The 23,443-nt window shown below is 48.9% G+C and overlaps 1 protein-coding gene across 1 annotated transcript in view; it reads right to left on the bottom strand.

Moving 5' to 3' along the window:
- The window catches only part of larp (La related protein), a 140,522-nt gene that overhangs the window by 10,198 nt on the left and 106,881 nt on the right, over positions 1–23,443 (bottom strand). The window contains exons 10-11 of the mRNA XM_050182736.3: positions 5,405–6,090; positions 895–1,280 (exon numbers count right to left, since the gene is read on the bottom strand). Coding sequence (XP_050038693.1) covers positions 895–1,280; positions 5,405–6,090 — 1,072 coding nt within the window. The remainder of the gene's footprint in view (positions 1–894; positions 1,281–5,404; positions 6,091–23,443) is intronic.

The raw sequence follows: 23,443 nt of genomic DNA, 5'->3' as shown, positions 1-23,443 counted from the left end.
TGGGTTAGGAAGACTCGAGATGGTGGCATAGAAAAAAATGCGCCAAAAGGAGACCCCACCCCTCCACCTGCCTCCTATTGTGGAGGCAACGATGCATCAGGTTTTGCGAGCGCATATTCCGCCCAGACAAGTTCGCCTAAACGAAACCGCGTCTCTTCCTTCTTTCGCCCTTCTTTCTGCAGCCGCACTAACTGTGCGCACGGAGGATTGCAACCTCCATGCTCACGGGGATGCCACACGGTCACACTTTCCGGACAGTGTTGTTTACGTGCACTTGTGCTTTGGAACAGTTCAGGTGTCTGCCTCGAGCAGGAAAGTTGCGGTGTCCACGGCAAGCAATGAGAAAAACAAACAACCAAAAAGAAACATTATGCTTTAAAGGTGACATGGAGCTTCTTCTTTGTCAGTGGCAGTCTCGGCATCAGCATCTCTCTTGCGCACGCCACTCTATTACGGTGCTGCGGTGGTGCCTGGTGGCAGAATCTAGAGAAAATAGGAACGCAGGCCAAGAGCCAACAGCAACGTTTTTTGTGTATAGCTGTTACGGTGACAACTGATGAACTGGCAGGTTGATGATCGAAATGATTAATTTTGGGGCTTTCACTACAACAACTTTTCAGAATAATAAACAATTTACCATAGTCCCCTGAAGTTCGTTATATCGAGATTTCCCTGTACTTAGGATAATAATGTGCTTCTGCTGCCAATACTGTCAGTGCTTACGGCATGAAAGCAATGCCTTGCAAATGCTGCTAGTTCAGCGTGAATGTTGTATGGGAACATATCACTTAAGTGCAGATAAGATCTTTGCCAGTAGCTACACTCATTGTATTCCTGGTCTGCAAGAGTGGTGCACCATTTACGATGAGAACAACATGAATGATTCACACATACATCTATCCTGAAGTCGTCGATGCTGCGGTATCCCTGCAGGAGAGACTCCAGCCGGGGCTCAACATGGCACTGGTGGCTGAGGCGGTAGTACTTGCGGAAAGCCCAGAACTTCTCGAGGCCATAGAGCTGTCCCTGGTCACAATCGCGCAGTGTCTCCTGCTGGAAGTCCTCATACAGGTCTGGCCGGAAGTGCTTCTCCAGGCCATAGCTGTAGAAACGGAACAGACACTCCAGGCCATACCGGTAGCCTGCGCGTGCATCCTCCAGAGCCAACCGACGGAACTCCTCATACATCTTGCGGTTGAAGTGCTCACGCAGGAAGAATGACCAGAAGCGAAACAGTGTGTTCATCTCCTGGCTCTGGCCTGGCCCAAGCCGCTTGCGCTCTGCATGCCCCGTGTGAAAGAAAGACGTCATTTTCCCAACAAAGCTTCTGAGCACGATCCGTTTTTAATAAATAAAGTTCTTTGCATTGGTAAGCACTTCCAGCATTACATTTGGAGCATTACAAGTAGCAGAAAATTTTGCCACGTGTGTTTCATGTTGCTAGGAAAAGTTTAACATGCTTTTAAAGCTGTACGCTGTGTGCAAAAGATACTGCCGAAGTACACCTAGCAGTATCCCCATTGAGATATGAGCACTCACTTATCTCATTGCACAAATGCAAAATAATTTTGTGCAGTGGCTTTGCTGTGTATAAGGTGCCCATATGACTGCATCTTCATGCACTGGTTGCCAACAGCATACTAACATTACCACAGCTGGCTGTACAGTTCAACTGCGATGAAACCAATGGAGCTTCCATTATCCTCATGTTCTGGCTGGATCATGATGCATGCTACGATCTCAAAGGAGGCCACGCTTACTGCAGCAGCCCTTATGTTTTGAAACGATTGAACGAGCTGGATATTTAAACTCAGCTGACAGTGCAACCGACACAGGTCTCAAATCAGCAGGCTCTTACAACAGTTACTGCACTGATCTTGCTAAGGCTTGATTTAAACCCACGAGCAGTGGAACTGTTTGTCTATATACAGTAGAACCCTGCTGTTACGTTCCTCACTGCTGCGTTTTCCCGGCTGCTACGTCGTTTTCATCCGGTCCCGGCATAGCTTCCATAGGATCCAATGCATAAGGAACCCCGCTGTTACGTAGTAGCTGTGAAAACGTTCCCACATGATGCGTCGCAACCCGAACCCGCCTGGGCTAAAGTAGGCAACGCACTCCAACCACCATTTTGGCTTTTGACGAGTTTTAACCGGGCTTGGCTGGGCTTGGCTATGGAACTGGCTGCAAGAAGCCGCACGCCAGTTTGAGAGGCCGTCACTAGGTGGCCATTAGTGAAAAATGCTCTCACTATCATCACTGTGATTACGGTCGCCGCATGGTTTGTTGGACGGGTCGACTCACTGAGGAAGGAAACTCGGAAGAGGCCCTGACGTCAATCTTTGTGAAGCTATAGCTAAAGGGAAGCCGGAAGTTGGCGTTGCTCATGGCATTGCTCCGCCTATCGGGCCAGCTCTCCTCTCTTGTTTACATTTCTCGCGAGTGAGTGAGTGTCAACTTAAACCACGCCGCGCTGCGCGCAACCGGGCTGCTCGGACACGCGCGCTGCGCAGCAATACTAAACAATCGTTAGCACGTTAGCATGATTACGCCAAAGAGGGCAAAATTTCCCGCGGATATTTCTTCGTCCATTGCCATTGCCGTGGCGCGGTGACGACGAGGAGCACGAGCCGCATGATGCCGGGGAGTTGCCAAATCCTAGCTTTGGAAAAGCCGTTGCGGCTCTGGACCTCCGCAGGTACGTCGCACCTCACAGCTACGCTGACAGCAATGCGGCCTTCCAGGCTATTGAGAAATGTGTGGTCATTTCTAGCGAGCAAAAGAAATGGCAAGCCATCATTCTAGACTTTTTAAAGTTCTAAGCGCACTCTGTGGAAATAAATTGTCTATAGTTGAAGCTGCACTTTTTTCATTCATTTTCGGAGCTTTCCTCACTGTTGCGTTTTCCCGGCTGTTACGTTTTTTTTCGTCGGTCCGGTGAAAAACGTATGAATGGGGTTCCACTGTATAGTACGAAGCAAGGGGCCACCACTGATGATGGCTTCAGGAATTTGGAAGAGAGGTGCACGCTAAATTAGATGTGTGGCTTCAAATGGTGTACAGTAAAACCTTGTTAAAGCGTACCCACTTAAACAGTAGTTTCGTTTTAAAAGTAGTAAAGTCAAATTCCCGACTCAGCGGCCATTGAACATAATGTGTTTTGCATCTGCATAAACCGTACCAGCTTATTGTGTACGTGCTGGTTAACACATAGTGTTTACACTTTTCGTCGTGCAAACACTTTTCGTCGCGCGTGAAGCCACATCAATATCAACATCATTTCGGCGACGTGCCAGAGAGCATTGTGGCGTCCTGCAAACGAGGACTCATGTCATGCCGAAGCTCGGATAAAAAAGGCGGTGGGTGCTCAGCCTAGAAGAAAAATTAGGCATCGTTCGTGCTATCGAACGTGACACGAAGAAATCGGCGCTGGCACGTGACAGGGATCTGCTGTTGACTACAATGTGTGGCATTTGGAATGCGAAGAAGTTACTCGGCAGCGTTGCTGCGACCGCAAAGAGATGTCGGCTACGAGGTTTTACTTTTCGCCATTGTTGCCTCTGTTGTTGCCGAAGTGTCGACTAGCGACAGTGATGAGGACGACACGGAAAGTGACAGCACAGGCGATTCAGGCCCAATATTTTTTTTGTGACAGTATAACCTTGTAATAACAAAAATGAATGGGGAGCCGCAATTACTTCATTATATCCATTACTGCTCGTTACTGCAAAATATGCTTACTGGGATGCATAACTTTAAACATGCATAAAAAAAAAAGACGACCTTGCCATCCATGGAACCGCTACACGGCCACATTTGCAATTAAATTTTGATAAAACAGCCAAAGAATCTTCGGCGTGCGCAACACAAAACTGCTTAGCTCCCGACGTGACTACATTTACAATAGCTGCCTTCTGTTCCAATGTGATGGCCTTTCATTTCCACTTACCACTTGGCCTATATCTATAGTGTTGTGAAACTGGGAAAATGCCGATACGGTCAAAGAAAACAGCTTACCCACTGGTGTGCGAACAAAGTCTATCATGGTATCATAGCAGCACACGGCACATAAGACTGTTATGCACCTGAGCCAGGCTGATCTTGCGTAGCTCCATTGTGTGAATGCCAATGAACCTTGCCGCGCCGAATTGGCTTGGCCGACTCATGGCCTCCAAATTGTACTGGCGCATTTCCAATCTCAGGTGGGAACACTTAGCTGCACCAGGCTGTGCGGCGCGCCACAATGAGAGAGGCTGTACTAGTCTTTCTGTGTGCATTTTTGGACATGCCCTATATAATTTCGGTGCCTTCCCGGCACTGCCCAGTATGCCATAGAGCCAATGTATAGGGACGCCTGAAATTTAGAACGCTGAAACCCTTCGCGGTCAAATTTTCGAGACTTTTTGCGCAGGTCCGTAACAGCAATAATCGAAGACGTGGCTTCAAAGTGCTGCTAGGACTAGCTGCTTTGACGTTGGCTACTAAGCTTCCTGCTGTTCGGTGAAATGTTTTTCTTTAAATGAGTTCTTGTCATTGAGCAGGATCAGAAAGCAGACATTACTAGCATGAGAAATCGGAACACATATTCAACTAAGTAACAAAAATGGACTGATTCTTGATTAATTACTTTAAGGCACATATTACAATTTACGAATTGTAACCAGTGAGATTGCAAGATGTATCTGCTTGAAATAAAATTCCAGGATGGCACCAGTTTCAAAATATTATTTCCCAAAGTGTTAGATGAAATATATTGGCATTCTAGTTACTTTTGTGGCTCAATGCATAACAGAACTTTTTGTGAAAAATTAAGTCGAACAACAGTGCATTCTTACAGCGAGTTTGATGGCGGATATCTCTAAACTGGTGTCCTTCTGGAACTTCATTCCATGTGGATATGCCTTGCTAACTCACTGGCTACAATTCATAGGTTGCTATATGTGGTGTAAAGTAATTAAACGAGTCAACACAATCAGAAGCCGGATTGAGGAAGAGGGTGGGGAGAAGAACTGGCCTCCTCACCATTATAGTTTTCTCGGAACAGCTGCGCCATCCCCCATTTTGAAGGGGGATGGCGGGGAACCCAGTTATAACAATTATTGGTTTTAACAATAGAATTTTTGTGGCACTTGAATATTGTTGTAAGTGCGTTCGACTGTATTAAGGTTTAACTGTATCATCATCCCCACTTAGGAGCCAAGGAGGCTGTGGGAACATGGTGCATTTATTTGCTACTAAATCCCTGATTGTACAAAATCTTTGTCTGCTCAAGTTTTTGTGGCAATTTGCTAAATTGAGGTTTGGCTGCATAGAAGGAAACTTGAGATTGCTGAAGTGGCACTAAGTTTACAGAAAACCAGATACGTGTGCACTCTTGCAGAAACAACAAGCAAACCAAACTAACCTTTGAGGCAACGTGACCGGTACTTGTGGTAGACTAACTGGGTGAAGCCATTCTCCTTGAGCAGGGCGTGACTTGGGTGCTCAAAAGTGGGCAGAGAGTGTGGTGTGCTGCCATGCACCACATCAGCGGCTGCTGCTTCCCCAATGGAGGCTGCTCGTGACCGGTGTTCCCGGACGTCCAGCACCCAGCCTACATGGTGCTCCGTTGGAGGGTTGCTGCTGTGCCGCGTCTTCTGCTTGCGCGGTGTGTCCGGCTTGCCCTCCTTCACCACAGGGTAAAAGCGGGGGGCCACCCGGGGGTCCTTGCGCGGTGTGCGGCCTGCCGTGCTGCGCGGTGTGCCCTCTGGTACAGGCGGAGGTGGTGGGGGTGGTGGTGCCTGCCCACCCGCTGCCCGCTGCTGTGGGCCTTGGCGTTGGGCAAACTCCTCCTCGCTGACTACCTCGACTGTACGGTACATCTGCTGCTCCTGCCTATCCACCTGGTTCCACAGGTCATCCTCGTAAAAGTAGAGGCCATCGTTGATCACCTGTGCTAGCTCTTGGGTCATTTTCACACGGCTGGTCCAGTCACCTGTCCGATCGTAGCCTTCGTGCTTGCGTAGGCCAGATGGCGGTGGTGGCGTCTGGGTCACAATCAGGATTTTGTTCACCTCCGTGTCACTGAACTCATAGTCCGAGTCATCAGACCTGCATTGCAATGTGTGCACTTCAATGCTTGCCCAGAACACATCTCCACGAGAACACCACACACTGCCACAGTGGCTAGAATGCCGACCAAAATACATGAGCATTGTGTGCTCTGCTCCCATGGGAATGCGGCCGGTAATTAGAACTGCGAGCTCTTGTTTGGCTTCATTACGAATTACAGTGCACATTGTGAGAATAGACCAAGACAAGTGCTGTTAGCCTGGTCTCAAAGCTTGTTTAGCAGCAAAACACACCAAGGTATCAAGGCATTTGGGCCACTCAGGTTTACACATAAAGATGAACTCCCATAAATCTTCTGCCTTTCCTAAAGGATTGTAAAAAACCTTCACTGCCTTTGATGACCAGGCTGGCAACATTTTCTTAATTTTAAGAAAAAGCAAACTTGCCTTTCCCGTGTTACTGTGCAACTACTGCACCATGTTTCCTGTGTGCAAAAGCACTACTTTATTGATAGTGGAGGCCGGTGTTACAGTCTTTCACATAAACGGAATATGAGGCAGCCATTGAATCTTCCACTGCCCAATGCTGCAACTCCGGCTCCGCAAGTGTAGGCACAGAAATCTTTGTCATCAGAGTGCAGGAGCAAGGCGCTAAGAAGCATGCACAATCTTCATGCATTTTCAGTGGTGCTTGCGGCCTTAATCAAACTGTGTAAAAAAAATGGGCCGGCAACTACACTTTGCATCAAAAATACAATTTCAATGTAATGAAATTTCAACACAAAGAACAAAAGTGTCAATTTTACCAACTTCATTATATTGAGGTTAGCTACTGGAGTGGTGGGTACGATTTTGTGCAGAGGTACCTTCACTCATGCTCAGCATGCCACTGCCGTAAGTCTCCTGCTTACCATTGTTGTGGTTCCTTTCCTTGCAGCCAAATTCTGTGACCTCCTCAACCATTTAACTGAATTAGAATTCATCTTTACAGGCCTCTTTCCTGCTTCTGTTAGAAACCACCGCATTGCTGTCGCTGCAGACCAGCTGACATGGCACAAGAAGTGACCGGCTTGTACGGCACACGCAGTCACAGCTGTGTAAGCTGGTGGAGCAGCTCCACAGGAGCTCTATTTTCGGCACCATGCACTACAGCGTCTTCGTGGCGAATTCTCTTCACTTCGTTTTCATGGGAACGATCTGAACTGCCCGCCTGGCGTCGATGGTGAGCTTGTGCTGCAGCTTGTCCTGCTCTCTGCACAGCGGCTTGCTGAGCCCATGTGGCCTGGTTGCCGCCATGCACACAGTTCCACGATTTGCTTCTTCAGTAGCGGTTCTCACCTTGCGAGGAGGTGCCATAATGTGTACCAAAAAGTAAACACAGGTATTCAGACTACGTTGCGCACATGTCAAATCTATTGAACCGTGGCACGGTACATTGCTGATGATGATAATGATGGTTTATTGGCCTCTCCTTTGAAACGGGGTGGTGACATCATCATCATCATCATCATCATCAGCCTGGTTAAGCCCACTGCAGGGCAAAGGCCCATACTTCTCCAACTACCCAGGTCATATACTAATTGTGGCCATGTCGTCCCTGCAAACTTCTTAACCTCAACCACCCACCTAACTTTCTGCCGCCCCCTGCTACGCTTTCCTTCCCTTGGAATCCAGTCGTAACCCTTAAAGGTACACTAAAGTGAAAAATGATTTCTTCTGCATCAGTAAATTACCGTTCTACAACACCAAAAACACCACTCTTACAACGATAAGACGTTTGGTAAGCCAGAAAAAGAGCAAGAACGCAATACGGGTGGCGACACCTACTCAATTTCCCACACCGGGGGCTGTGACGTCTTGTATTTTGATGGCATCTTCTAGGGCCTACTAATTATATATAGCAGTACAGATTGACTACATTGTATGCTAAAGTAACGAAATATTAAACGTGGCAAGTTTCGGGAACCTTTACTGAGCCAACGAGGCCCAAATGCGAAAACATACTTTGGGATCCCTCACGTAATACTGACGTAGCAGCGTCAGGGTTTCGGCACGAATTTCAAATACTGATACTTGGACCTTCATTTCCTCATCTAATAATCAAACTATTTTTTTGAAATGCCTGCCTGCAGGGTTCTCAAACAATGCTTCATTAGTCTAAACTGATCTATTGCTTTGCTTTAGTATCCCTTTAATGACCATCGCTTATCTTCCCTCCTCATTACATGTCCTGCCCATGCCCATTTTTTTTTCTTGATTTCAACTAAGATGTCATTAAATCGCATTTGTTCCCTCACCCAATCTGCTCTTTTCTTATCCCTTAACGTTACAGCCATCATTCTTCTTCCTATAGCTCATTGCGTCGTCCTTAATTTAAGTAGAACCCTTTTCGTAAGACTCCAGGTTTCTGCCCCGTACGCGAGTACTGGTGAGACACAGCTGTTATACGCTTTTCTCTTGAGGGATAATGGCAACCTGCTGTCCATGATCTGAGAAACACACCTGCCAAACGCACCCCAGCCCATTCTTATTCTTCTGATTATGTCAGTCTCATGATCCGGATCCGCGGTCACTACCTGCCCTAAGTAGATGTACAATAAAACCTCGTTAAACCATACCCGCTTAAAAGAGTAGTCTCGTTTTAAAGGTAGTAAAGTCAAATCCCCGACTCAGCGGCCATTGAACATAATGTCGTTTGTATCCACATAAACCGTACCAGCTTACTGCACACGCATTGGTTAAAACGTGGCGTTTCAACTTTTCATCTCGCAAACTCGGCGGTGCGTCGTCTCCATCGAGCGGCCCGGCAAACAACAAGCCTCAGAGATCGGAACAACGGCCTCCAAGGGCCCTGTGCGTTTGGGCGTGAAGCCACATCAACATCAACATCATTTCGACGCCGTTCCAGAGAGCGTTGTGGCGTCGTGCTAGCGAGAACTCGCGTCATGCTGAAGCTCGGATAAAAAAGACGCCGGGTGCTCAGCATAGAAGAAAAATTAGACATCGCCCGTGCTATCAAACGTGACATGAAGAAGTCGGCACTGGCACGTGACAGGGATCCGCTGTTGACCATGGTGTGTGGCATTTTGAATGCAAAGAAGTTGCTCAGCAGCGCTGCTACGACTGCAAAGAGACGTTGGCTAAGAGATTCGACTTTTCGCCATCGTTGCCTCTGCTGTTACTGAAGTCTAGACTAGTGACAGTGATGAGGACGACTCAGAAAGCGAGAGCATGGGCGATTCAGGCCCGACCTGAATGGTGGCATAACCTGCGCGTTACATCAGCCTCATGAATGCAATCGTCGTGACGAGAACAGCCCCTGGCAATGAAAAAGGTGCCCCGGGACTTCTGCAGCACTACCGCACGCGTGCACGGAGAATACGTAATGCCAACGAGGAATCTGCCATGCCAGTGTTTACTGAGAAGAGGGGGCTGGCTGAAAAGCTGGCACACAGCTTCAGTAAGTTTGAGGCCACTGTCGTCGTGCTAGGCCGCTGCGGCATCAAACGAAAATAACACTTGTCGCGCGAAGTGAATAAATACTGCATGTTTTTTCCCCTTTCATCGCACTCTCTCTGAGTTCCGTTTTCAACAGGTAAGTGGGCGATCTCATGCTAATTCGGTTAAACAGTACAACCGTTTAGTACATACTTTTTCCGAGCTCCGGCCAACTACGGTTTAACGAGGTTTCACTGTATTAGCACGTGCCATGCAAGACGTAATTATTGGTTTTGACTTTTTACAGTACTGTGGAGCAACATTACAGTGCAGGGCTGGTGAAATTTCACTCAGCTGTGATGTCAGACCAGCACTTGACGGCATTCCATTCGATCGTCAAGAAGTATTTTCTGTGTCCACTGATGTATGTGTGCATGCTCAGACGGCAGTGTTCATCTCAGAGACCTCGTCGCGCATTTCTGCTGGTTTCTGCTATGGAGTAACTGAACCAGAATGCGTCAACACTCTAAAGAAGAATGTACAGTCGCCGACCGATTTTCCGGACTCCAAAAATTCGGACATGCTCGATTATTCGGTCTGCTTTGCGGCACCGCCATTCTCCCCATAGACCATAATGTATAACAACTGCCAAAAGTTCGGACACCTTGCAACCCCTCATCCGATTTTTCGGACACTCCAACTCGATCGAGAGCACCATGCACCAACTCTGACCTGTGCATGCTTCAACTTGTTGAACGCCATTTTTGTTTTGAACGGAGCCTCCTTGCTGCCCCATGAAGTGGTGCTACTGCAAATCGCCGCTCATCATCATCGTTTCTGGCTGGTTCGATAGTGGCTCTACAGCAGTTCCGGTTTCAGCTTAGTAAGCCATGTCAAGACAATCCAGAAGCCGATTTGTTTCTTCGCGCACGACACTAACGACGCTGCGAGTAGGCTACGTTTTTCGTTTGTGCGACTGGTGTCGGCATGGTGGTGTTTGCTTTGTGCACTGCGTCGAGGTTCCGGTGATGCAACGCGGCATACGGAAACATCGCTTCAAGTGTCTAATGGCGCCGACAGTGCCCGCGCAGACTGCGCTGGGGAATGCCGGCAAGCGAGTGCAGGGAGGCCTAAGATTTGTAGCCTTCCGATGTGCTCCCTACTGACGCGGAAAGTGTTCTGCCGAGACCTGCGCAGTGGTTGCATTGCGATTCTGGACACCGTCTCATTTGACAGGTTCACAGGTGCTGATACTGCTGTACTGACATGCGCAGAACTCGACGACGGCGAGATCATTCGTCAGGTTTCTGCTGCACCGCCGGACGACGACTCTGAGTCGTAAGAAGACGCACCATGTGCTACGCTGCCGTCGCATGCGGAGCGTGTACAAGCAGTGACTGTGCTTTCAGCAGCCTTCAGTGACCGTACGACCCTCTACGAGATTCAGGCTTATCTGATTGCGCGTAAACGGAACAGCGTGCAACGGCGCATTCACGATTTCTTCAAGCCTACTGCCGAGCCCAAATAAGTGCGTGGAAATAAAGGATTTCATTTTTTTTTTTCTTAATCTGCTTTTTCGGACACCTGTTTATTCGGACATTTCCGCAGTCCCCATGAGGTCCGAATAAACGGTCGGCGACTGTACTTGTCCCCCGGTTACTTATCAAAGTCATAGAAGGTTATGCTCATGTGTAGTCAGTGAATGGTGTCCTCCGAGTCATTTATTTTGCATGCTAGACTGAAGGTAGCAAGCTTTGAAGATGGTGTTGTCAGCATTCGTGCGGTTGCTACTTCTACGGATGCAAGCTCTTCACTTAGTGACCATTCTTCAAAATTTAGGAGCACGATTAATAAATCGCACCCTCTTCCCACCAACAAGCACTCCAAGAGCTCCCTGCCTGCTACGTGTCAGTGTTTGACTTTGCACAAAAGCACCTACATTCACCACCGTACCCCTGCGTACACCACAGCATCAATACTGGAACAGCGTCGAGAATACAATGGAAGCCATACCACGTTTTTCCTTCTGAGCACAAGGTGATCACCGAACAAGTTAGAGAGAGGCTACAGAAAGGCATCATCCAGAGATTAAATAGTCCCTGGGCAGTTCTGGTTATACTAGTCGTGAAGAAAGATGATTCGTGGTGATTCTGCGTGGACTACAGACACCTAAACACAGTGACGAAGAAAGATGTGTATCGTCTCCCACGTATAGATGACGCCATTGACTGTTTACATTCGGCCCCGTACTTCTCCTCTGTTGATCTGCACCCAGTCTACTGGCAGAAACAAATGCACCTGCCAGACAAAGAGAAGACTGCCTTCATAACACCAGATGGACCCTTCCATCTTGAATGATTGAATCTTGAATGATTCACGGACACGATCCTGCGTGGACTTTGATGGGAAATAAGCCTGTGTTACCGGGATGACTTCATTTATGGCAAGGCATCTCACGAGCACAACCAACGACTCAATTGTGCTCAACTGCATACGACGAGTAGGACTGATTTAAAATTTTAAAAAGTGCCACTTTGGCGAACGACAAACACTTATTTTGAGCTTTCTCCCCGACAAAAACGGCATCCACACAGACCACCAGAAGCTTGCAGCTGTTCGTGACTTCAACCAGCCGAAGATGGCAAAAGACCTCCGCAACTTCCTGGGACTAAGTTCGTACTTTTGCTGTAATAATAAAGACACTTTGCACGCCTAGCTCATCTGCTCAAGTCACTCCTTCACAAGGACACACCATTTACATGGATCTGAGCAGCCGCGGCACCATGGCTGGCCAGCTTAAATAAATCATGGCTATGGCGGCTACCTCTCCATGCCATCTCCCACAGCCTCCACTGAGCTTCTAACCGGTGCTAGTGATCTGGGCATTGGAGCAGTACTTGTACAGATACATGGCGAATGCCAGCAAGTTGCTGCCAACACAAGCCATACTCTTACCAAGGCTGAGCGGAATCATACAGTAAACGAACTGAAATGCCTCGTGGTAGTCTTGGCACCCAAAAGTTTCGACCATACTTTTATGGCCGCCACTTCCCGATAGTGACAGACCACCATTATCTTTGCTGGTTGGTTGGACTATGCAATCCATCTAGCCTATCAGCTCGGTGGTACAGTCGAACCTCGATATATCGAACAGCGCGGTGATCGCAAAATAGTTCGATATAGCCGGAATTCGATATATAAGATCACGTAGAAAACGCGTCAAAAACTAGCGCAAATCAATCAATGAACCAATCGTGGCGCAATAGATACTCACATGAAGCTTCAAACAGTATTTATTTTGTTCGCTGAAAGTACTGAAGCAGCGTAGCCTGCTTCATATTGGCAACCGCGTGCTTGACCACGGCGTCCTCAACATAGTCCGAACGGTCCACAAGGGACAGTCCAGTGCCTTCTATTGCGCCGCAGTAGCGGCGTACAACGGCCAAAGCAGCTACAGCCTCAGTTGCAGTCGGATAGCGGGGCAACATCAGCGCTTGCTGGATCAGCCTCGGCAGCGTCTTCGTTTGGCCGCTCAGCAGTCACTTCTGCCGCGATATCCACGTCTGTTAACTCCGCCACTGTTCCGGTGCTGTCGTCACCGCCAACGAAGTCCGCAATGCACATGATGTGTGGCTTAGCACCGACAAAGCACTCCAACTGGCTCCCCGGCCGCCTCGATCACGCGCGCACGGCGGGGGCAAGCCTCGCCGTGCGCGCGTGTTCGAGGCGGCCGTGCTGGCTCCAAGCCGCCGCGTGTGTACGCCGCTACGTTCAAATGGCGCCCTCGGCGCAACCGATGTGGGCAGCTGTCGTACGCAGCAGTCTGGTACGCCGATCGCGCCGCCGCTATCTTCGAGAGTGTTGCGGGAAAGCTCGCCTCCTGTCAACAGAGCGCGCTTGGTCTGGGGCGGCGGAGTTCGATATATCCATTTTACATCAGGCCCCGTTCGAAATAAAGAATTAAAAATGCATGCGATTTTCCATGTGATATAGAAATTGTTCGATATACGCAATAATTCGATTTATCCGTGTTCGATATATCGAGGTTTGACTGTATTCCGGCTTCAAGAACATGACTTTTCTATCACCTACAAGAGTGGCCCCTGTCAGACCGATGCCGACCCTTTATCTCACCTTCCGTCAGCACGCATACGAGATACAGACGATGACTTACTCTTAAACCTGGATGTAACGAATTTCTATGAAACGAGTTCCTGGATTTAAAAATTTTTTTTGTTCCCCAGCGCCACCCCCATAGAAGCCCATGTGTTTCTGACCTCCACGTAGCAAAGGCATTGTGGCAATTGACCTTGCTGTAACGAATTTTCGATGCTTATCATTTATTATTGTGACTAGCAGCTCTACCGAAAATTCCAGTAAATAACGCATAACTTTTGTAATTTAAACGTAAGGCAAGCAGCCGACCGCGAGAGGGACGCATGCGATCCAGAGAGGAAGCGATCCAGTGGGCCGCAATGACGATGATGAAAGCCGCTAGCTCCCCTAGTGCCGCTCTGTGAGAAGCTGATCAGCCTCTGCATTTTTCACTTATGCATCATGACACCAGGTGTCACTACCATGCCTGCCTTAGTTTTTTTTTTTTTTTTTTCTTATGCATGCTGGCATGGCACGGTGGCAGGTGTGTGAACGTGAGAGCTGACGCGACGCGAGTGTTTACTTCAGCAATGTATTGCACGTTTCTCACACTGTTTGTTCCCTTCAAAAACAAGTTCAGTGAGCAAGCACAAAGTTATGTCTCTTGAGGACAAGCTTTCAATTGTGAATGCGGTTGATGAGGGCGAGAAGAAGGATGTCGCTGCCCGGTTCAACTTCCCAGCCAGCACCCTGATGACTATCTTGAATGCAAAAGAAAGCATTCACAGTGCAGTGGACTGAGGAACAAGTTTGAAGAAAAAAAGGATGGCGTTGTCGACTTATACCGATGTGGACAAAGCCGTTTTAACGTGGTTCTTGGACATATGAGCCCGAAACGAGTCCATAAGTGGCGTGGTTTAGCAGCAGAAAGCAAAGGATTTTGGGGGCATCCTGGGCCACGAGGACTTCAAACCTGGCAAAGGCTGATTGCAAGGATTTAAGAGCCCAAAGGCAGTTGTCAGGAAAATCATTAGTGGCAAGTCCACCGCTGCTGACAGTGATGCTTCTGCATCGTGGGTTGCCAAAAAGCTGCCTGGCGTTTTCAGCTGCGATGAGGCTGCCGACGTCTACAACGCTGATGAGATGGCTGTTTTATCAGGTGTTGCCATATCGCACACTGGAGAAGACTGCCGTGGTGGCAAGCAAAGCAAACTTCGCGTGACGGTTTTGCTTTATGCCAACAGCGATGGCAGTGACAAACGAATCCCGTTAGTTATCGGGAAAAGTGTCCAGCCCAGATGCTTCAAGGGAACAAAGCGAATGCCAGTTAAATATGTGGCCAATTCTAAAGCGTGGATATCGCGGGCGATTTTTTCCGACTGGTTAAAAGAGATCAGCGAAGACAAAAAGCTACAAAGCCGCCAAATCTGCTTGCTGCTAGACAATTGCTTAGTGCACCATGTCGATGGCCTTCGGCTGTCAAACATTGAGTTGATATATAGACATGTGATCTTTGCCAAGTGACCCCTTTTCATCATCATCACCATCATCATCTGCCTGGCTACTCCCACTGCGGGGCAAAGGTCTCTCCCATACTTTTCCAACTACCCTTGTGATGTGCTAATTGTGGCCATGTTGTCCTATTAGGTGGTGAAAACTAACAAATGTTATTGCACAGCACACGGCGCGCCTGCATGTATCGGAAGTTTCTCGAATGTCACCACTGGTTCTATCTGCTGTCTGTTGTCACCGAACCTTGTGTTATCTGATTTCATGTATACACAACGCGAATGGTATAGAAGTTTCTGGAAGACATGCGGGCACCAGCGATTACTCTGGAACCTTCGATGACTGATGTACAAAAGCCAACGCGCTTGACCCACAGATAAGATTTTCGCCGATCGCCGGTTGTGTTCGCCACTGTCGCCATTCCTTGAGTGTAGCCTGTTTTTGAGGGCACAAATTCGGCCAATAAAACGCTAGTTTTATCATTCCCAGTTTTGCTGCTTTCTTCACCGTCACTACTACGCGACATCTGGTGGAGGTGCTAGCCCGTTCATGTGCCGAATGCCCCCGTAAAGCCGCGATCTAAGCCCGAAGCCCGAGGACAGCACTAATGTTACCCAAGACCATCGAGCTAGCCACAGACTGCAAGGATTGCACCCGGAGCAGGGTGCGTGATACCACCAGGAAGACCGTGGCCAACTCAACAACCACAATGGCAGCCCCCGCGCATCACCCATTGTGCTTCAACAACCCAGAGAGCCCCCTACCTTCCGTGGAGCTACGTCAGAGGATCCGGAAACCTGGCTCGATACCTTCGAAAGGATCTCGACCTTCAACTGGACCTCTGAGGATAAGCTACGCCATGTGTACTTTTCCTTGGAAGATGCCGCGAGGACTTGGTTCGAGAACCGGGAGTTCACCCTTACAACGTTGGACCTGTTCCGCAGTAACTTCCTGAGGACCTTGAGGAGCGTTGTCTGAAAAGAATGGGCTGAAGTTCTGCTGGAAACCCAAGTGCAACTGCCCAATGAGACTATCGCGATCTTCAAGGAGGGGATGAGCCGTCTATTCCACCACGCCAACACGGAAATGTCCTAGAAGGAAGTCTGCCTACTCATGCGTGTTGTGAAGGAGGAACCTTACGCCGGAATGGTACGAAACCCACCGAAGACCGTCGATGAGTTGCTTCACGAGGCCACCAGCATCGAGAAGGCACTGTAAATGCGGCACCAGCAATTCAACCGCCGCACGAACTCAACAAGCTATGCCGGAGTTCAGTCACTGGCCACCGATGACCTGCGCAAGACTATCAGGGCAGTCGTGCGGGAGGAGCCTCAGAAGCTGTTCCCTTCATCACAGCCTCAAGTGGCTTCGATTGCCAACGTCATACGCGAGGAGCTCCAACAATCATTTGAAGTTCAATTGCCATAGCCTCAGCCGGAATCAATGACGTACGACACCGCAGCTCGCCGTCACGTTCCCCCTCCACGTCTTCGCCAGGGTCCGATAACGCTCCAGTTGTCGTCCATCCCCACTGTCGCCTACATGCCAACCCATCTCCCCGCGCCGCGCAGCATTACAAGGAAGAATGACGTTTGGCGCGCCCCCTACCACCGTCGGCTTTGCTATCATTGCAGAGACGCCAGCCACATCTACCACCGATGTCCTTACTACGAGATGGGGCTGCGAGGGTTCGCTGTCAGCGCACTGCACCCGCAGGAAGGTGAGCGCCCACGTGATATCACTGACTACCTCGCTGCCATTCAGTGGAGCCCTCGACAACTGTCCCGTTCGCCGTCACCAGGCTACTACCTGTCGCCACAACGCCGACTATACACTGGCCTCGCCCGGGGCCGGTCTGCGAACCCGTATCCGAAAAACTAGAAGCAGCAACTGATGGAGGTGCGGTTGCTGTTCGTCAAACTGACAAAGCTCCTCCTCCGCCACTGAAAGCACCAACAATATATCAACAAGACGCCGCCGTCCCGACGAAGCCTAGAAGCAAAGAATATGCCAGCAAAAGAAGACCTGACGATGCGATGTTCCAGCCACATGTCAACACGACGCAGCCGTGATCCGACACCGAGACCTAACTGCAACGTAAGACAAAGAACGACTGACCTCCACGTAATTCTCGATGGCCATGCAGTCACTGCCTTAGTGACCACAGGAGCCGACTACTCCGTGATGAGTGCATCCCTTGCCACCCAGTTGAAGAAAGTTAAGACTGCATGGGAAAGCCCTCAAATCCGGACAGCTGAAAGACACCTAATAACTCCGACTGGAATCTGCACGGCAAGAATTGCAGTTCATGGCCGGACCTACCCTGCCAGCTTCATTATCCTCCAGCAATGTTCACAAGATGTCATTCTCGGCATGGAATTCCTGAACCAACACGGCACAGTCATTGACCTGAAGTCGAAGTTGATAATGCTGTCGGAAGATCAAGTGATACCACCCGAGAGTTGTCGTAGTCCCCACGCCTTGAGTGTACTCGAAGATCAAGTCAGCATCCTGCCTTGCTCCAGTATTGTTATTTCCGTCAGCACCGAAACTCCCGCAGATGTAGAAGGAGTCATCGAGGGCGTCCAACGACTACTGCTCAACCGTGAAATTTGCGTCATAAAAGGGATCACTCGACTGCACGGAGGGAAAGCGAGTGATGCTGACAAACTTCAGCCAGGAGTTCAAGCACATGAACAAGGGCACGACGATCGCGTACATTGAGGAAATTGTGGAAACCAGCAATGCCCTCTCGGATTCCCCTGAATCTACCCCGACAATCGTAGTTCCTGAACCAGACTTCGACATAAAGCAGCGACAGCTCAGAAGTCTGCTTCGGCGATACCAAGGCTGCTTGTCGACGTTATCGAGGATTTGACAAACACTAGTTGCAAAGCATCGAATAACCGAAGCGTGCACTCGACCACTCCACTAAAGCCCTTATCGAGTGTCGACGCGAGAACGAGAAGCTATTAGGCAACAAGTTGACGGAATGCTGCACGACGACATCACCCAACCATCAAATAGCCTGTGCGCATCTCCGGTAGTCCTGAATAAAAGAGCGGAACCTTACATTTCTGCTTCAATTGTCGTCAACTGAACCAAGATCACTATGTATGTATACTCCCTACCACGGACAGACGACGCAGTTGATCGGCTCTGCAATGCTAAATACTTCTCGTTGATGGATCTCAAGTCTGGCTACTGGCAAATAGAAGTCAACAGATCACGAAAAGACCCTCTTTAGCATGCCAGAAGGCCTCTACGAGTTGAAGGTCATGCCGTTCGGACTGTTTTCGGCGCCTGCAACATTCCAGCGTGTCATGGAAACGGTGTTAGCAAAATTGAAGTGGCAGACCTGTCTAATTTTCTTGGATGACGCCGTCGCCTTCACCGGAAATTTCGACGATCACCTTCGGCGGCTTGCGACAGTACTAGAGGCCATCAAGTCATCAGGGCTCACTCTGAAGCCAGAAAAGTGCCACTTCGCTTATGATGAGCCTCTGTTCCTGGGCCACGCCATCAGCAAATCTGGAGTCCACCCCGACCCACAGAAGACAGCCGCCATCGCATAGTTCCAGCAGCCCATCGACAAGAAGGTAGTGCGTAGATTCCTTGGCATGTGTGCCTACTACAGGCGCTTTGTCAAGTACTTTTCATGCATCGCTAAGCCATTGGCACATCTAACTAAATGTGATGTTGAGTTCCAAGTGGGAAGCGCCGCAGGCCAACGCATTTTAAGAACCCAAACGACGCATACAGTTGCCGCCGGTACTTGCGCACTTCAACGAGTATGCCGATACAGAAATCCATACTGACGCCAGAAGCCTAGGTCTCGGTGCCGCTCTAGTCCAGAGGAAAAATGGACTTGAAGGGGTCATAGCTTACGCTAGCCAGTCGCTGTCAGAAGCAGAAGGCAATTATCCTACAACCGAAAAGGAATGCCTCACCATCGTTTGGGCTACAGCAAAATTTTGCCCTTAGCTATATGGCAGGCCACTTAAAGTCGTCAGCGACCATCACGCGTTGTGTTGGCTAGTGAATTTAAAGGACCCTTCAGGACGGCTGGCGCTGTGGAGCCTGAGACTGCAAGAATGTGATACCACTGCAACCTACAAGTTCAAACGAAAACACTGATGCCGATTGCCTATCACGCGCCTCCATTGACGCGCCACCGCAAGATGACGAGGATGACAACGACTCAGCAACGAGCAGACCCGGAGCTAAAAGGAATAGTCGAGTATTTGGAAGGGCACACCCACGTTGTCCTTAGGGCATTTAAGCGAGGATTGTCTTTGTTCTCACTTGAAAACAACCTACTCGTAAAGAACTTCTTAACAGTTTGCGCCAACTACCTTCTTCTTGTTCCCTCAGCGCTGCGTCCATAAGTACTGCACGCCTTATATGACGATCCGACCGTTGGGCAGCTCGAATTGTCCTGGACGCTATCGAGCATACAGGAAATACTACTGGCTGCACCTGAACACCGACGTTGTCCGTTACATTAAGACATGACGAGACTGTCAGTGATGCAAGACACTACCGACAAGGCTAACGGGATTACTTCAGTTGATCGAGCTTCCTTGCCGACCATTTCAGCAGACCGGGATCGACTTGTTGGGACCCTTTGCGACAATAACAACCGGAAGTAAGTGGATCCTTGTGGCGACAGACTATCTCATCCGCTTTGCTGAAACGAAAGCTCTGCCGAAAGGTAGCGCAGCTGAAGTGGCGAAATTCTTCGTCGAGAACATCCTGCTGTGACATGGCGCGCCAGAAGTCCTCATCACCAAGAGAGGAATAGCCTTTACAGCGGAGCTCACCCAAGCCATTCTGCAGTACAGTGAGACAAGGCACAGGAGGACAACTGCTTACCGCCCACAGACGAATGGTCTTATGGAGCGACTGAATAAGGCCCTCGCCGACATGCTAGCAATGTATGTCGACGTCGAACACAAGAGCTGGGATGCCGTCTCGCCGTATGTAACCCTCGCTCACAATACAGATCACACCGTTCAAGCTGCTTTACGGAAGGAACCTGACGACGACTCTCGACACCATGCTGCCGCACCTCAGCGATGAAGAGAATCTTGATGCCGCCACCGATCTCCAGCGCGCCGAAAAAGCTCGACAGTTCTCCCGCCTACAGATCAAGGAACAGCAGAGTACCAACAGCAGACACTACAACCACTGATGACGCTACCTCGAGTACCAGCCCGGTGACCGTGTTTGAGTTTGGACCCCGATATGCCGACGAGGACTCGGTGAGAAACTATTGCGACACTATTTCGGACCCTACACTATCATCCGGCGTATTGGCGCACTGGACTATGAAGTCGTGCCAGATGGCATTTTGCATTCACAGCGGCGCCGCGCACGATCTGAAGTGGTCCACATGGTGCGTCTTAAGCCCTTTTACGCACGCTGACGAACTTCCTTATTTTGTTTTTTCGATGCTAAGGGTGTTTTTGTTTAATACTTTCGTTTGTTTGCAGCATCGGGTCAATGCTTTTTAGCAGAGGGGTATTTACACATGTACTTGTTTATCATTATCGAGTGACCATGTTTCACCGCCTAACAAATGTTATCGCACAGCGCAGGATGCGCCTGCATGTATCGGAAATTTCTTGAATGTTACCGGTGGTTCTATCCGCTGTCTGTTATCACCAAACCTTGCGTAATCTGATTTCATGTATGCGCGACGCGAATGGTGTAGAACTTTCTGGAAGACATGTGGGCACCAGCGATTAGTCTGGAAGCTTCAATGACTGATGTATAAAAGCCGACGCGCTTGACCTGCAGATCAAATTTTCGCCAATCGCCGACTCTGTGCACCGTTGTCGCTGTTCTTTGAGTGTAGCCTGTTTTTGAGGGCACAAGTTCGCCCAATAAAACACTAGTTTCGTCATTCCCAGTTTTGCTGCTTTCTTTCAGTCACTACTACGTGACAATATTTTCGTAGCAATTGCACATTTTCGTTAAAGTCATTGGACAAAGGAATCATCCACAGCTTCACATGCTGCGACCGCCATTGAGTGATAGATAAGATCATTTTGGACCTTCGCTTTGAATAGCAGACAAAGATAAACATGTATTAAGTGATCGAGATGCTTGCTACATTGTGGCAGGAAGTTAGAACCCAGGCGGTTTCAAGTTGCTTTGCCAAGGCCCAAATAAAGGTCGTTCAAGCTGGAATCTGCGATGACGAAGACGATCCTGAAAACCACACCTGACGTCACTGAAGCGTGGGATGTGCTATGTGCGAATGGTGGAGCGCCAGACAAAGTCGAACTTTGCATATTTTTGTACGCTGACAATGCCGCTGTATGTACTCAAAGAATGTCAGATGCAGCGCTTGCTGAAATCATGCAAGATAACGGTGATGATAACGGTGATGAACAAGGTGGATCAGAGGCAGATGCGCTGCTTGCCATGCCTGCCGCGAGATGGACGCCGCTTGTGGTCATCAATCATGCAGAAGGAACAAGCTAAAAGCAGTTTCTCCTGAATAAATATTTGAGAGGTGAGCTCACCTGAAGTGAAATTCGTCTCAGTTTGGTATTGTTCTTGCATGATACTTTCCAGTTTTCACATGGGACTGCATGTAATGAAAACCTGTATATAACAAAATATAGCAGTCTTTCTTCAGTTTCGTTACATACAGGTTTAACTGTATATGAATACCTCCTTGCCGTCTCCACAGAGTTCCCTGATGCCACCTTCAAGCGTCAGCAACAGCATGGCCCATCCATTAAAACTATTTTTGACGTCGCTTGGTCAACAGCACACGGCTCACGTTTCATTATTTTTGACCATTTACTGCGTAAGAAGAATTATTCTGCTGAAGGCACTCCACTTCTGCGTGTAGTTCCCTAGACCTTGAGGCCTATGAACCTTCATGCCATGCACGATGACATCCCATCAGGCCCCCTTCGCTTTGCTCGGACACTCCACCGACTGCCCAGCGTTTCTATTGGCCCAAGCTCTGAAAGACGCCGAAGCGGTACGTTTCCGACTGGGCCATTTGTCAATTCCCTAAACAGTTAACGCCGCCTCCTACAGGTGCCCTGCAGCCAGTTAATCCGCCGACCTTGGCATTTGAGAAAGTTAGTGTCGACTTGCTGGGTCGTTTTATCAAGTCTACTACCGGACGTCGCCGGATTATTGTGTGTGTGGACTATTTGACCCCGGTATACTGAGACGGCAGCACTCGCTTCGGCTACAGCAGCTGCCGTTTTATCTTTCCTGCTGTACTCCGTGATTCTGTCACGGTGCTCCATGCATTCTGATTAGTGATCACGGACGGCAGTTTACTGCGGATGTTGCTCAGAGAAAGGAAAGCGAAGAACAGAATGCAAACACTTAGTGCTTAAAGGGGATTCTGGACAACCCCTCGGGCTTGCTGAAAAGACATAGTCCGTGGATAGCATATGCTGGTGTGAACATGTCAGCCAAATTTTGCTGTCGTACACGGTGCATGGAGCTTGCAAGCAGAGCGCAAAGTCACCTTTCTCTCAAACGCACTTCTTTCAGCAGAAGCCTGCTCCTCTTCTGGACGCTTTATTTCATAATAAAGTGGATTCCCATATGTGGCACTTATTGGCCAATAGATGACGTCGATCAAGAAGGGTGTTTGGATCAGTGTACTTCTTACTGTTACTGTGTTTATTTATTGACGAAGTTTGATAAACGGGCTGAAGTAAGCAAAAATGTGCTTTCGAATTTCAATAATAATTCCGTACAGTACTTCCGGGAGAAGGTGACTTTCGTCTGCTCACGCTCCACCGCAGCTGCCAACGTAGGAATTCAGCTTTGCCCATCCTGCTTATCGGTGTCGTAGCTGGCAGGTCTCGCTAATTTCCACTGTACTCCGTTTCATACATAGCAGTCAACGCTGTGGAAGCTACGCAAGAAGTTCGGTGTAGAAAGGTTATCACTCCGTGTGTTCTGTCCATGCTTTGCTGCATGCCAACAGCATTCACTCACGCGAGCATGCACGTGAGGTTCCACGAGACAGGTTGCAAATAAAAAACCCAAAAAGAACAACGAAAATAAGAATGATCTAAAGCAAGGGGTTAGCAGCCATACATCAGAGTGTGTTTGTTTTTAAGGAAGAAAACTTGTTTCATTCAATAGTGAGCTTATATAAACAACAATTGTGCAGAAGTGCGGTGAAAAAAAACACGTGCGACCAAAAAGCCACTGCAAGAAGTCTCTCTAGCCTCCACAGCGTTGACTGCTATGCATGGAACAGAGTATAGCTTTGAATGCTCAACTAGCCTGAAATCATGCAAAACTTAAGGTTAGACCACACTCATGCTTGCCAGTGGCCATTCACACCTGGCCGCTCC

This window comes from Dermacentor andersoni, chromosome 4 (genome assembly GCF_023375885.2).
Source record: "Dermacentor andersoni chromosome 4, qqDerAnde1_hic_scaffold, whole genome shotgun sequence".
NCBI classification, from domain to species: Eukaryota; Metazoa; Arthropoda; class Arachnida; order Ixodida; family Ixodidae; genus Dermacentor; species Dermacentor andersoni.
This window is presented reverse-complemented; position numbering and strand designations above follow the sequence as displayed.